Genomic DNA, 16707 nt, shown 5'->3' on the forward strand with positions numbered 1-16707 from the left:
TTACATATATGAGGTCAATACCTCGCTCTTTACGCTAGAGTTTTTTTTGCACTTTTAAAAGAGCCATTTATTCTAACTAAACGGCCTTTTTGATTAAGGAGTCATTCTTAAAGAATTAGGATACAATTCGAACTTTAACTTGAAGAGCGAGGTATTGACGAGGGGGCGATCCCGTTATATATGTAATTATTTCTGTTCGTTTTAAGTTTTAATATTGCTCCTTACTTTCAGTTGAAAACTTTTTTTTTATTTAATTTAAGAAGAAGGATAATCTTTTAAGTCGTCATATCTCACAATTAACTTTGACCCTATTTGGAAATAAGAAACTTTATATGACGAAAATTTACAATAAAAATTGACACCTACAACTACGACTACATTTCTACTACTGGCAACTCATTACAACACCAAGACACATGAAACCAGTAGGGATACACCCTCTCCTCCTCCCCTATGTGTTAAAAGAGGCACTCCTCAAGTAAAGCTCCCATTTCCTTTAAATCCTTTGTAATTACCTCTTACCAAGGCCGTGTCCAGGGGGAGGGGGGTAGGGGATTTGATACCCCCCACCCCAAAAAAAATGTTTGTCCGACTCGTAAAAAACGTAAAAAAAATGAATATAAACAAATTTTTGATTTGTTTTTTATGTAGCCCCCCGCCCCAAAAGATACGGCCCTTCCACTTCCCATCCCACTGGAGAAGATTCTACTTTTCATTTGGCTCCAGATCAGCTTCCAAAAAGCGCAATTTTTGGTAATTTGCCATCGTTCATGCATAAACATGACAATAACGCAATCATATCAACCAATCAACGGATTGTTTAGATATCATTGAGGATATCAGCTAGCTTGGAAGCTTTGTTTTAGAAATAATTCGGGGTTTTGATCCCTACACTGAGCAGAAATGTCGAAATATAGCGTTCTTTTAAATTGAATGGGATAGATAAAGGACTAATTTGCTAAATTACAATATCCCATCTGCTTAAGGACATCAAGCAAGACTTGGTGCACTAAATAAATTTATAATAAATCGTGAAATAAATTTGAGGAACAAATTTAAGTTACAATTAAAAAAGAAAGTTCCCTTTGCAATTCCGTCTTTTATAAGAAGCAGTGAACATGTACTTAGAGAAGACTGTCCATAAAAAAAAAAAAAATTTAATCCCCTGCAAAAGATATCTGAATTTTGACAAATAAAAGCATTAGGTTAAACCATGCAACTATAGTTACATCATATTTTTCAACTTCCGCCGAGCCAAAGGGGATAGGGTAGCAAAACATCGATTGCTGCTACTTATGCCTAACCAATAAAAAAGTACAAGAACATCTAGGGCAATAAGCGTTCGTTTTGGCATATAGCTGTATTAAGTATTTTACGTGAAAATAGGGCATGACTGATTTAAAGAAAAAAAAAAATTATTTCTGCTGAATTCTCAAGTTTAACAACCCTTACAAAGACACATTCAGAAAATAAAAATAATTATGAAAACCAAAATTAACAACTAATTTAATACACATCCTAAAATGAACATACCATAGCTAGAGCAAAGTTTTAAATAAATTATCATAACACCTTGAAATACAACACAGCATCGGTTGATGATAAATATGAACATTATTTTAAAGGCGGTGGGGACTAAGACGTCTCTGGCGAGTAAAGGTTATTTCTTTCAAGTTAGACATTGGAGATTAAGGTTCTTGCTCAGTGCCTGAAACACGTGACTAGTTAGTGTGGCCTTAAACAAACCGTGTCTACAAAGGTGCTCAAGGATCGACCAAAATGAGCTGCTGGTATGGCAAATCGTCTAACTCACCAAAAAAAGCTTTCAAAAAAGGTAAAGAAGATGATTACATAGCTGGTTATTGGGATGGAGGAGCGCGCACAGTTATGTTGGCCATGGGCGTTTCCGGCTGCAAAAAATTGTCATTAGTAGTTGTGGTTTCGGGCACAATTTCCCTATATAGTGCGCCAGCTACCAATGAACAATCAAAAGGACCATACAGTATATTTTTATATTTGGACCTAAAAGGGTCTGACAATCCAACCACCCAAAAAATTTTTCCTAATCCCCATAAAAGATTAGATCAAGCTATATAATCAGTTGAGCTTTAGCTAAATTACAAATTGTCATAATTGTCACTAAATTGTCATTAGTAGTTGTGGTTTTGGGTACAATTTCCCTATTTGGGAATATTTCCCTAATTGGTTTTGGGTTTTGGGTACAAAAATTTAATTTCCTTTTGGCTTTTGATTGTTTGTTTTTCCGGCGTGTGCACTTATGTATATGAGAATGAAGAATCTAATGCAACTAATTTTAATATGTCAAATTAGCTCGAATTAGTCAAATTAGCCAAAAAATAATCTTAGTTGATTTTTTTTCAAGCACATTAATCAATTACAGCATTTATTATATTTGATTTAATTTATTTGTCCTTAGAACCGCTCTCACATTTCAAATAAACAGTAGACTCTTTCAAGCCTGGAGGATATTAAGTTCACAGGACGTTTTAAGTCAATTTAAATCTATGGCTACAGACTGAGCGCTACAAAACTTGAAAGCATAAAATAAAATATACCGTATGTTTGCTCAGTTGTTCAGGTGCAAAAACTTCCAAAATTTCTCTAGCTACTTTATAGGTCTCAGTTTCCATAATGTGTTCCAAAATCTTCTGCTTCTTCTCCCTCAGTTCTTTCAATCGGGAATCGTTGATCCGAATATTTCGACGATAGTGCCACCCCAAGCCCCTCTGTGAAAAATACACTCTGCGAAAATAAAGACAAATTTAAAGCCAAAGCTGAATAAGAGCAGGTCAAAAGAGTTTAATGCATTGGTTTCCATGCGCAATATTTTTTATTTTTCATAAATAAAAATATTTTCATTTTTTGTGAAATAAAGCCCGCCGTAACCAAGTTACTTTGATCAAGAGCCTCATTTCAGCTATTCTTTTGGGAGAGGACAAGAACTCCTCTTTTTATCCTCATTGCAGGAAGCTTATCTCTTTTAAGCATACTTTTTATGAACTTTGTAATCTTAGAGGACCATGCTCCCTGAGAGAAGAGAGAAAGGAGGGGGGGGGGGTTATCAACACAAGAAACCCAATCTCATAATAGACAACCCCCACGTCCATTCCTCCTATGACTGTGTGCTGATATGACACTGAAAATGGTGACACACAAAAAATATGACTCAAAGAATTGTATCAGATAAGAGATTAGATAATTGAATCAAACAAACTCACAACTTTCTCGCTTATGTGCAATGGATTATAGCTTAAAGAACTCATTAATATTCAAGATAGTGGGACACACAAGCACACTTCTGACTTCTGTCCTGCCAGCACTCATGCGTGTATTCATGGGCATCATTGCGGATTGGGCACACATACCCTATAACTCCTACCACTTAAACTTTTTGATATTTAGCTTGTAAAAATTCAAAACATTTTGTTTTTAACGAAATTTTCCACACTTGTTAAGGAGCTGAACGGAAGATTTATGTCAGGATATCTCTTAGAAAACCAAATTCTGGCAATGCGTGCACTAAATATTTCATATGTTGTTACTCCTTGTAAGTTATCAAATTAAGATATACATGTGTGAAAAAAAAATGTAAAATATAGTAATTTAACAAGGCCCTTATAGGATTATGAAACAAAGGCCCCACAAGCAAGATATCAGTATTTCATTAAAGATTTATGTTACCTGTGGAACTTTCGAAAAGCCTACAGCTGAAACTTGGCCGAAAGGACAAGATATTTGGGTCATCGCATTCATTACTCTCTGATAGATCTATTCACTGGACAAGAATTAAGATTTTACTTATAATTTTTGCTAAGGAATGATGTAAACTTGCTTAATATTAGCAAAGTTGTCTTTTTTCAGCTATTTTCAACCAATTTTCAAGGTGTTTTCCAATGAAAGAAAAATGTCAAAAAATAGAAAAAAAAATTTCGGTAGATAGATAAAGCTTAATCTATAAAGAAATTAATAGATAAAGATAGATAAAGCCAATTCGTTAAAGTACCAAGGGCAGTGAAGATTAAATTAATTCACCCACAATTAATTCTAGAATTATGAAATAGCTTAAGAAAATGCGTCAATTGATGAAAATGAGCATCATGGTTGTCCAGAATGTCTTCAATTACAGTCCAAAATGTGAGATAAAAAGATATAAAGAAAATATGAATACAGTGGGATGAATGGGGATTAGCAGCTGAGTCCTTCTCAGGCACCATGGCGCTGTAGTGCAGAATAGCAGTAGTATCTGATCGTTTTTCTTGGGATGGTAGGCCGAAGTTTCTAGCAAGAAGGGCATGGGAATTACTTTTGCAGTTGCATTATTTCTTAGGGTGAGGGAAAAATTATTTAAAGTACCAAGGACAGTAAGAATTATATCTGAATGTTAGAATTGGTTTAACGGAGACTTACATGACCATATACATCTTTCCAAAAATGGAAAAATTAGGAATCCAATTTTCAATGTAAAAAAAATTTGATACACCGTTATATACCTTTTGTAAGTAGTAAACGTCAAATTCAAAAATCGAAGACGTAAATAAAAAATCATAAAAAAACAAACTAAGAATATATGGTGCTAAACAGCATAATAATGCGTAAATTTCTTTGGAGGGTGTAGTCGTCAGTTGGAATTAGCATATTATTGTTGTTTGAAATCTTACGAATAAAAGCATCGTGGAATTTCATTAATTTGTTTTGTTCGTTAATTTTCTGGGTTCAACGTAGGAACAAGAATGAAAACACGAAACTGCTGTAAAAACTTCATAATTCTGAAATAAAACAGCTTGAAAATCTTATAAAATCGTGGTTTTTAGATATTAATAGAAGTAAAATGGATGTAGTTGATGAAAACTGCTTTTATTTTTATTTCCTTGGTACTTATAAAACACAAAAACAGGTAAATCATATCAAACAAATAAAGAAAAAATATTGGGAATATGAAAAGCGTGGCCTCCTAATTACTGAGAAACACTGCAGTAAACTTTTTTTTAAAAGACTGGGCGACATCAACCACAATAGTTGGCTCAAGGTTTGTCAGAATCCTAAAAAATTTTTTTGACTAGGCTGATAATTTTTTTAACAGAATTGAAGTTCTCAAGAAGTGCACCCCCATTTTTCTAAGTGATTCACTGAAAGTTAAATGAAATTAAACATTCTGGTGTCAGACACAGTTATGATTCTTCATCTGGCCATCTTTCTACCTGGCATAAAGAAAGTTGAGTTAAATCTACATATCTATATTTAAAAAACGTGCCGATCACAAAGAAACTGAAAATGATTTCAAATTATCAGCTTCATATTACTTGTAAGTTCCAAGTTTAATTTTATCATTGTGCCACGAGAATACTAGAAACCGGTTACATGTAAATTTTCAAATTTCACGCTTAAAAGAATAAAAGAAAATCTACAAATCAGTGGCAATTCTTCAACTCTGCCTCCCAAGCAACCAAATAAACGCCCAAGCCAGAAGCTCAAGACTACATCTTATACACTGTAGGTCTATAGACTAAGCTGCAATCTGCAGCTTTGTGTTGGATGAGTTGTCTTATTGTTGTGAATCATTTGCGTCCCTTTTGTTTATAAATATCTTAACATAAGCATGATATGCTAGACAAAAACACTGATAGTGCTGTATGTGTTAAACTGATATTTTACATGTCCATCATGTAAAGTTTCCACATCATACATCAGTTTCCACGTCATGGCAAACATGCAAATCAGCATGAATAACACAGAAGCTAAAATTGACACAAACATAAACAAAGAAATCACGGAAAGCTTCCGTAACGAATTGGTTCATATACAGAGTCAGCTCCTACGCAGCCTAACACAGCCGCGCACGCTCTTCCTCCAGCTCAAAATTCGAAAACTTCACTCTTCAACACCTCCCATAAAGTTACAATGACCTTTAAATCCTTTCTTATGACCTCTATCTACCCCAGTTGGAACGACCTCTTCTGTTTGGCTTTAGATGGATCGTCAAACAGTCAAATCTTTGGCAATCCATAGTCCTGCATCATCCTGCGACTAATGAGGATTCTGAAATTGAAAAGCAACTCTGCATTGGTCCTCTGTAATAAGTGGGCTTCTACCCACAAAAAGGTGGATAAAGTTAGATAATCACTTACTAGAAAATAAAGTCTCAAAAAGACCTGTAACATTGGCCAAAATAAAGTCAGCATTCTGCTGAGTAGACTGGACAAACCTACTGAGAAATTTCACTGTTTGGTTTTTGAGCAGAAACTGAGAGATTAAACCGAAAAAAACCCCACCACGGTGTCATTCATGATACAATTGAGTAATAATGGTTCTTAAACAAACTTAACTTTTATCCAAATGGAACTTTGATTGCTTCTAAAAGAATCAATTAAACTTTCTCTGACGATGCTGACGGAACTTTCCACCAAAAACACATGATGCTGCCACTACTACTAAAAACTCAATACAAAACCAAGCCATCTCAGCTCCACATTGCCAGACATGGTCTTTCTCTGCCCATCTATTCAAAGCTCTAATCTTTACCCTACCCAATTCCACCACCCTTTGAAACGACCTTTTTTGTTTGGCCCCAGATAGGTGGTCAAAAAGCACAATCTTTGGCAATCTGTCAGCCTTCATCCATAAAATGTGGACTGGCCACCTTAAAGTTTCTTTCATTGTAGCCCACGAAACAGGACTAAAACCACTTTTTTCATACACCTTATTGTTTTAAAGTAGATAGCACCGCGAATTCAGGAACAAAAAAAAAAAAAAAAAAACTTTGCCCAGTACTGAAGACCGTGAATTAGCCATATCTTAGCGTTTTCGCGAAAGAAATTGGAAAATCTTGGGCTATTTGGCTATCTTATGAAAGAACCTATTTAGAACCAAGATTGCTTAGCTCTAAGAATTATCAGAGTCAGGATCTCCAAGCCGCAGCTAAAGACGTCCGCGAAGCGACTATCCCTTTGGAATAATAAACGCATCTAAAACGAAAGTTGTGTACTGCTCACAAAAGCCAAGAAATTTAATCAAGCCAGGCTTGAAACTAAACGAAAAAAGTGTTCAGCGGGTCGACGAGTTCCCTTACCTTATCAGTCTCCTCACCAGCGACAACGGCCACTCAAAAAGTATAAAAAGGCGGCTCACCATTGCGAGTTCCGGTTTCGAAGTCCTTATGCCCATATCGCGAGGTAAAGATCTGTCTTTAAGGCTAAGTCGCGAAACATTTGGCTCCTATACAAGCTACCTAAGGTAACACAGCCAATAAGGGGGATGGCATCCGACCCCTGAAGACAAATAAGGTCCTTGGCCCGGATGGTTCCAAGCAGAACTGCTGAGATTCCTCTGTGAACCACTTCTAGGTCTTTTCCACAAGATAGTGGAAAAGATCTGTCAAGAAGAACATTTCCGGAGTTCAGGGTACGAGGTCAACGTGGTTCTGCTAAAAAAAAAAGGAACCAAATACGATAAGCAGCAACTGCCGTCCTATCAGCCTAACAACCCAGAGTATATCCTCACCCGTATTATACTCCAGCGGATCAGAGCTGTATCGTCCTCAGTCACCCAAGACTACAAAACCATGTTTCGCACCGGGACATCAACCATTAACCAAATTTTCACGCCACGCCAGATTTCTGACAATATCTTGAATTCAGTTTAAACCTGTACCAACTCTTCATTGACTTTAACCAAGGATTTGACCTTATTTGGAGAAATTGCCAGTGGCATACACTCCTCCATTACAGAACAACCACGAATCCTAATCGACCTTATCAAAAATATGTACTCTAAATTTAGAAACCATCCCATGATTAATGCCTTCAAAGATGCCTCCTCTCCCCAGAGCTTTTTAGCCTCTTCCTCACAGCAGTTCTATCGCTGGTAGAAACAACTTATGGGCCACACATAGAGGGGTGGGGAGAGGGGGATTTTGATTGTTTAGATAGATAGGCTAGCCTATACCGATGACAACGATGAAATGGCTGAAACGCCCGGTGATCTACAAGCCTAGCTTAAGACGTCCTCGGAGTGACTAGCTCTTTTGGAATAATAAATGCATCCAAAACAAAGACTGTGTGCTCCTCATAAAAACCACAGAATGCAATTAAATCAGAGCTGAAACTTAACGGAGAAATTGTTCAGCAGATCGATGAGTTTCCCTACCTTGGTAGTCTGTTCACCAGCGACAACAGTCATTCAAAGATATAAATAGGCGGCCTGCCCTTATATGATCCAGTCTCAAAGCTCTTATGCCCATATGGTGTAGCACGGTTTTGTCTCTTAGGCTTAAGTTACGACTTTTTGATACCTTGATCACCCCCATTGCAATCTACTTTCGCGAAATTTTGACGCTGAAAGTGGATGACCGGTGTTGACTTGCCGAATTCAAACTAAATACCTCCGCCAAAAACGCCGGAATCACCAAGCTTAATATAATCTCAAATGTCAGACCCCTCGAGTACCTTAAAATCCAACAAACAATTCCCACCAAGATCTGGTTCTAGTAACATCAGTGGCTTAATCACGTGCAACAGATGAGTCAGTCCCGTTGCTTTCAAATCATCTTCAAGGCAAAATCCCGATTCTTGCCCTCGTCCCCTAAGGAGATGGAAAGATAACGTGCGCCTATTCCCTTCTCTAAACTCCTTCATCTAGCCGCGAGGCATACAGAAGGCACATTCATGCGATTACGAGGAAAAAGGCCACAAGACGAACTTGAAGGACGGGCACGATTTAAGTTGAGTATCCTTAGCAACTTCCAAAGCAACAAATTCGTCGACTAGTGTTATCATTAAGGAAGAACTAGGGAATTTATAAGTGACAGTGAATTATATTACTTTATAGCATTCATTAATGTAGTACTAGTAAAAAGGCATACACATAAAAATTTTATTGTAGATCATGCAACACCATCTATTTACAGTTAGCAAAACTTAGATTATACATTGATGCTTCATAAAGATTAAAATATATTACTGATTGTGAATTTGAGACATTTTAAAGTTATCCAATTCAATCGCCACAGAATTTAAAAGGACAGACTAGAGCTGTAGTAAGGAAGGAGATACAATATTGTCAATTTGGAAAGACTTGAAGAATATTTGTTGCAAGAAGAGGAAAGTGGACAATAATGGAGCCATCAGGGGCTCCGGTCAAAATCCCCTATGGCTACCAAAATATGCAAGGAATAACAACAATGCATGTAGTTAACCAGTATGGGCAAATGTTTATACCAATCCACTCTAATAGCCCTAATAACATGTGTTTACCCAGTGTATCATCCTATGTACCAATGGTACCCACGCAAAATAGATATAGTCCACTACTTGATCAGGAGTATCCACCCTTACCAAGTAGCAGAGAAGCATATAATGAACAGGAAATAGACATGTTCGATTGTGTTAACCCCTATATTGCAGAAGGTGTGAACACTGAAATAGGCAAATCAGCTACAAAAAGAAGAGCTACAGATGTGGAGTGTCAACAACCTCAAACGAAAAAGTATAATTCAGTGAATAATAGTGGAGTCTCATCCCAGGTACCAAAAGATGGAAAGAAAAGGGATAAATATGGAGTCAAAACAGAGACAGTGGGTGTCAGCAAAATTAAATATCAACAAAGAATTTGAAATCCCAGAAGAAGAGCTTTTCAAGATCGGAATGGTCATCAAGGAGGCACACTTGTGCCTCTATAAAGAGGCGACCCACCACAATGTTAAGCGATTTCCGGTCCTAGCGGTCGCAGAGAGACAGCGGTGATCGCATTTTGTAGCCCAAGCTCCAACTAAGAAACGTGCAAAATTTCACCCCCCTCCGACTTTATCTTCATGGGTAAAACTGGGCCGGAAGTTTCAACCCTCCAAACACAGCCCCCCTTTAGCTTTGTCCGATTGGGCTGAAATTTAGAGGTTAAGCTTTCCTAGGGCTCGGAAGCTTACGTTCTAAATTTCAGCTCAATGCGATCACTCCTTCCCTGTTTTCCAAAAACCAAATATAGCCACTTAAAGTTCATTTCTCTTTTTTTTTTATCAGCCACGCCTACAGGCCACAGTTGGCAACGGATCCGGGTGAATGAGGACTCATTTGAAGCGGAATTCAACCTGTTAGGGTCTTTTGATATTTCCATATCGACAAAACTATCCCCCAAATTTATATTTACAAAAAAATTTATTTTACTCGCAGGGCTAATGTTACTTTTTCATCCCCTAGCCCCCCTCTTCCGTTGCCTGAGTATGCTCGAAACTCGACAATTAACTTTCCTTGGGTCCGAAATCCTATTCTTAAAATTTCTTACCCATCCAATCCTTTCTTCCCTGTTTTCCAAAAAACAAATATCAACTGTTGTGGGGATTTACTTGCGTCAAAAATACATTCCACATACTAAAAATACAAGAACAATTGTGTCCCTTTGGTATAGCGGTCGTTACTCCTGACTGTCAGGCGGAAGACCCGGGTTCGATTCCCCGTCAGAGGAAATTTTGATATACTTAATTTAAAGTTTAAAAAAGAAACTCTAAAAGTTTAAAAAGTTTCTTTTTTAAATTATTTGAAAAAAAACTACGTTTTTTAAAGAGTTAAACAGGCTGAGTTACAAGGTCGAACCTTAAAACGTACAGGGATTAGGAGGCACAGTTGGGGGGCTGTTAAAGAGGCGGAGTCACAAGTTCGAACCTTAAAACGTACAGGGATTAGGAGGTGCAGTTGGGGGCTGCCGCCCCCAAACCCCCGCTTCTGTATATGAAAGGGGCTGTGCCCTCCTCAACGCCTTGCTCTTTACGCTAAAGTTTTACTTTCTCACAACTCTTTTTTTTAAAATATAAAAACTTTAGCGTAAAGAGCGAGGCGTTGAGTTTATATTGAACTTTAACTCCTGACACGATCAGCTAACAGTTAGTCAAGCAATAATAAGTAATAAACTGTACAAAAAGGTACAGAAATTATTTGAAAAAAAACTACGTTTTCTAAAGAGTTAAAGAGGCTGAGTCAAAAGTTCGAACCTTAAAACGTACAGGGATTAGGAGGTAAAGTTGGGGGGCTGCCGCCTCCCAAACCCTCCGCTTTCGCAGCCTTTAAATAAATAAAAGAAATTTTAAACTGAAAGTAAGGAGCGACATTAAAACTTAAAACGAACAGAAATTATTCCGTATATGAAAGGGGCTGTGGCCTCCACAACGCCTCGCTCTTTACGCTAAAGTTTGACTTTCCCACAACTCTTTTTTTAAACGATAAAAATTTTAGCGTAAAGAGTGAGGCGTTGAGGAGGGCACAGCCCCTTTCATCTACGGAATAATTTCTGTTCGTTTTAAGTTTTAATGTCGCTCCTTACTTTCAGTTTAAAAAACTTTTTATTATTTAAAGGCCGCGAAAGCGGGAGGTTTGGGGGGTGGCAGCCCCTCAAATGTATCTCCTAATCCCTGTCCGTTTTAAGGTTCGAACTTTTGACTCAGCCTCTTTAACTCTTTAGAAAACGTAGTTTTTTTTCAAATAATTGAAGTAAAGGAGGAAGAGGAATCAAAAAGATTCCCAGAAGATTTCAGACTCTCAAAGTGCATGAAAGAACTATTAAAAGAAAACAAGTTTGAGTTCGAAGTTTTGGCTGAAAGAAGTAAAATCTTTATTTTTGTGAAAAACGACATAGCAGCTGAGAAAATTTTGAAGCAAAGTCAAATGTGTGGCTTGGCAATAGAGGCCAAGAGAAAAGGTGAGACAGTAAGAGGGATAATAAAGGGAGTACCCCTTGAAGTTTCAGAGGATTATATTTTAGATAGTTTAGATAGCCCACTTGCAATAATTGGGGCCAAAAGACAAAAAAGATTTAATAGAGAGACTAGAAAAATGGAAGACAGTCTTGCAATATTGCTAACATTTGAAAATAATTTCCTTCCTCCTGTTGTCTGGATGGGGGGGGAGGAGACGGATTGTACATGAATATAAGAGACAATTACTACAATGTCATAAGTGCCAAAGATATGGACATGTAAAGAAATATTGCCCAGCAAAAAAAAGAAATTTGCCTACGATGTGCTGGCAAGCATACATCTGGACTGTGTCAAATGAAGAACAACAATCTACAAAATAAAACATCTTTATATAAATGCATCAATTGCTATGGTAACCACCCATCAACTTCAATGCAATGTAGTGTCAGACAAAGGAATACCGAGATTTTAAAAGTTGCTGAAAGACATCAAATGAGTTTTAGAAGAGCTGAAATAGTTTACAGGTCATATGCTGAAGTGACTAACAAACAGGCATATAAAGAACAAGCAAAAATCAACGTGCCCCTTAGGGATAAAGAAACTGGTCAGATGCAGCAAAGAATAGTGAGTAATATTATAAACAAGATTGTGATTGGTCTAGTGTTATCACCAGAAATATTAAGCAGAGAACTTGCCTATCAGGGAAAAAGTGGATAAACTCTGTAATTTTATTGAAAGTTTGGGAATCATGCAAATGAACAGCAGCCTTATTTTGAATCAGTGTGTAAATAAATGACTGTTAAATCATACATAAAAATTATGTCTTGGAATGCAAGATCATTAGTTAAACTGAATAAGGATTTAGTACTAGACTATTGCATTAAGAATAATATTGACGTGTTTTGCATTCAAGAGACTTATTTGAAACCATATATAAATCCATCATTCAGAGACTATAATATAGTGAGATTAGATAGATGGAATAAAGAGAGAGGTGGAGTGATTATTGGTATTAACAAGGAAATCAACTATATCCCAATTTATTTGTCATTACAGGAGGATTATCAAATGGAAGTTGTTGGATGCAAAATACATCTTAAAAACAAAGTAAAGCTGAATATATTCAATATTTATATCCCAGACGGTAATTTACTTTTAAGTGATCGAGGTCTAGAAAAAATTATAGAAATATTGCCTGGAGGGGAGAAACTAATGATTATAGGTGATTTAAATGCACACAATGGTCTTTGGTGTGGATGCGGAAGTGATAATAGAAATGGGAGAACAATCTTTGAATTTTTAATGAAAAACTCAGATATATGCCTGTTTACTCCAAAGGATTTACCAACTAGAATCAATAGCAGAACAGGAAGATCAGTGACCATCGACTTGGCCATAGGATCAGCTTCATTGGCACCAAAAGTATCAGTAACAAGTGACAGGGAATCCACCCTATATAGTGATAATTTTCCCATTATGGTAGAGATGTCTCAAGATAATAGTGCATGCAAAAATCATGGAGAAACTAGCAAAGTGAATTTAAAGAAGATTAACTGGGAAGATTTTACAAATAAATTACAAGAAACAGACGTTCAGTCACAGGTGAATGGTTGTGAAGATGTCGATGGAAAGATAGATGTATTTCAAAACTCACTCTTAGAAATAGCACAAGAACTTGCTCCAAAAAGTAAAAGAGGTCCTATTCACCACAAACTGAGTGTTTGGTGAAACAATGAATGTACAGTAGCAAAGAAACAACTAATATAGGCAAGAAGAAGGTACAATCAGCTTCCAAACGTTGAAAATTTTTTAATGTGTCAAAGAAGATATGCAGTCTTTAGGCGCCAAACAGTGGAAGCAAAGAAAATTTCGTATCAAGAATTCGTGGAGAAGTTATATTTTAGACAGCCTGCAAGTAGAGTGTACAAAACAGTGAAAAAACTGATTACAGGGAAGACAGATGATAATGGTAACCCACCCTTGACTGTTAATGGAGAGGATTTAGTGGAAGAACAAGAAAAAGCGAATAAAGCAGTAGATTTTGTAGAGTCAGTGATTGGAAGACCAGACGATTTTAAGGATGATGAAAAACTTACATTTTCTAAGGTAATAAGACTCTCTAATATAGAAAATGATATGGATTATAACATGTATTTTACGGTAGAGAAGTCAAAGAATGTGATTCGAAAGTTACCATTAACAGCACCAGGTTTAGACATGATTTACCCACAGTATGTCAAACATTTAAGTGACAAATGGATAAAAACATTGTTAGAAATTATTAACAAAGCCTGGGAAGACGGAAAATTTCCAAAAATATGGAAGGATGGGGTAGTTACTATGATTCTTAAACAAGGCAAAGATAATTCAAAAATGGAAAACTTAAGGATGATTACTCTGCTACCTGTGTTAGGAAAAGTTTATGAAAGAATGGTTAAGGAGAGGCTTACATGGAAAGTGTAAAGAACAAACATTTTGAAAGATGTTCAATGTGGGTTTAGAAAGAACACATCTACTAGAGAAGTGTTGCAAATATTTGTAAATTATGAAGTATATTGTTTGGAAAATAGAAAAATCTGTTTAGCAGTTTTCTTTGATGTGAGTAGTGCTCTTGATAGTGTGGTTCATCAACATATACAAGAAGGAGTGATAGCAGCAAAAGTTAGAGGACGTTTATTAAGATTTCTTTATGATTATTTACGTGAACAAGAAGTGACAGCAAAAGCGGGTAAAGCATATTCGGACAGAAAAGTCCTGAGAAAATGTGGCGTACCACAAGGCTCCTCATTGGGGCCAGATTTTTAAAATATATGTAAATTTGATATACCACTGGATACAGGAGAGGAGAGAGCTGGGATTTTTGCTGATGATACTGCAATGTGGATAGTGTGTGATAGTGTTGAGGAGGGGCAACGAGTGGCCCAGGAGAAAATAAAATTAATGGAAACGTGGGCCATGGAAAATTGTGTGCAGTTTTCGGTCGAGAAAACCAAAGCAATGGTAATCACGCGAACAAAAAAGTACTCTGCTCTTTGTCTTGTTCTAAATGGGGAACAAATTGAAACCGTGAATCAATTTAAATGGCTTGGAATTACCATTGATAGAAAGCTGACGTTTAAGGCTCATATAAGACAGTTATAGAAAACATGTGCCAAAAGATTAAATATTAGAAAATGTTACGTGGAGCAAATTTTGGCCCAAAGCCCGACTTTTTGATGGAATTTTATATAAAATACATAAGAGCGAAATTGGAATATGGAGGAATAATTTATATGGCAGCGTCAAAGTCCTTGTTAGAGGAGCTGGAAACTATTCAATACAGTGTTTTAAGGACAGCTTTTGGAGCAAGAAAGACAACTCCACAGAGCTTTCTCGAATCAGAAAGTGGAATTGAGAAGCTAAGTAGCAGGAGAGACATAGCAACATTAAAGTTTTTACGGAAGACATGGATATCTGACCAGTCGAATCCAATTAAATCAAGAATGCTAAAAGAGGGAAGGTTGTGGTGTTCATGGAAAAAACTATTCGGTATTGTGAGGGCAAAGGAGATAATGGAAGAGTTTCAAATGGATTGTCAGTTGACATCAATGTTGAGAGTGTCCAATATGTTCATAACCCCTCAGTGGAAATCCATCCCATACCAGTGCAATACTGAATTTGAAAAGTGGGATAATCTAGATTATGATCAATCATTCAAGATGACAAAAGAAATGCAATATCTTGACACTGTGGATATCTTCACAGATGCATCCAAAGTGGATAATAGAGTGGGGGCTGCTTTTGTAATTCCCTCCAAGAATATATTTAAATTGATTAAATTAAGTGATGTAACTACAGTTTTTCAAGCAGAAGTAGTTGCAATAGCCAAAGCAGTGAGATACATAATAGATTTGGGACCCACAGGTGAAAAATATAGAATCTGTTCGGATTCAAAAAGTGGTTTGGAGGCAATCAAGAATATTTATCTAGCAAATAAAGTAGCTCCTGAAGAGATCTTTTGCCATGAGGAATTACAGAAACTACTGAAAAAGGAAGTAATCATCATATTGAATTGTGTACCAGGATATGCAAACATCAGTGGAAATGAAATGGCTGATACTGTTGTGAAACAAGCATCCACAGAAGATGGGCAAACATTTGTAGATATTATGCCCAGGATGGTTAATCAAATTGGAGAAGTGATAAAGAAATTGAGAATAAAGACATTCGAGGACAGCCGTGCGTTCTCAACAAATATGTTAGTTATACAAAAGAAAGAAAGGCAATTTGAAAAAAAATATATGGACCGCTAAGTAAATCTGAAGCCAGGGTGATATTCAGACTAAGGTCAAGTCATGCAGGAATTCAGAAATACAGAGCCCGTTTTTATAATGAAGATCCGAGATGTGCATTTTGTGGAAATGAGGAAACGGTAGAACATCTGTTAGTAGAAAGCCTTGTTTTGAAATGTGTAAAACAATTCCTCTCCGCTGTCATGCTCTCTGACTAGGGTTCAGTCAGAAACTAGGCGTCAGCCCGTGAGTTTATCTCTTTTGTTGTTGTAAATCCGTAATCAAACAATGAGTAAAAACCAACAAAACCTTGGACTTTGTAAAAATCCGAAGAAAAATGAAGAAAATTCAGTGTCGAAGGGGTTTTCAAACCCCCTTGGATATGGCCTTGACAGCATATTTTCACATTTCTTCATATAGTGTGTTTTTAGGGATAGTGTCAATTTTTATTTAATCAACCTCGTTCCTTTAAGCTGAAGCTGAAATCACTGAACCTGAAATCGTTGAAGCTGAAATCACCATTTAGAAAATCCAGAATCAAAATCGACGAATTCCATTAAAGTAACTTTGAGATACAGTTTCCAGAAGTAAAGTCACAAAATTAAGCCCACTCCAACCCCCCTACAGTCAGTTACAATGTTGTAATTTTTTTTTAATATGAGGCACAGGCTATTCAGCTCGACTCAGAACCAAGAAGCTGCAAGACCAGGTTCTACCAAAACTTACCCAATCTAAGAT

At 36.7% G+C, this 16707-nt stretch overlaps 1 protein-coding gene across 2 annotated transcripts in view; it reads right to left on the reverse strand.

The window, feature by feature from the left end:
- Lnpk (zinc-ribbon metal-binding protein lunapark) overlaps positions 1 to 16707 on the reverse strand; it is a 78494-nt gene that overhangs the window by 27446 nt on the left and 34341 nt on the right. For both annotated transcript variants that reach the window (XM_089089357.1, XM_089089356.1), the window contains exon 4: positions 2577 to 2763. In XM_089089357.1, coding sequence (XP_088945483.1) covers positions 2577 to 2763 — 187 coding nt within the window. The remainder of the gene's footprint in view (positions 1 to 2576; positions 2764 to 16707) is intronic.

This window comes from Artemia sp. Qi Xiang Cuo, chromosome 5, assembly GCF_049724085.1.
Source record: "Artemia sp. Qi Xiang Cuo chromosome 5, ASM4972408v1, whole genome shotgun sequence".
NCBI lineage: Eukaryota > Metazoa > Arthropoda > Branchiopoda > Anostraca > Artemiidae > Artemia > Artemia sp. Qi Xiang Cuo.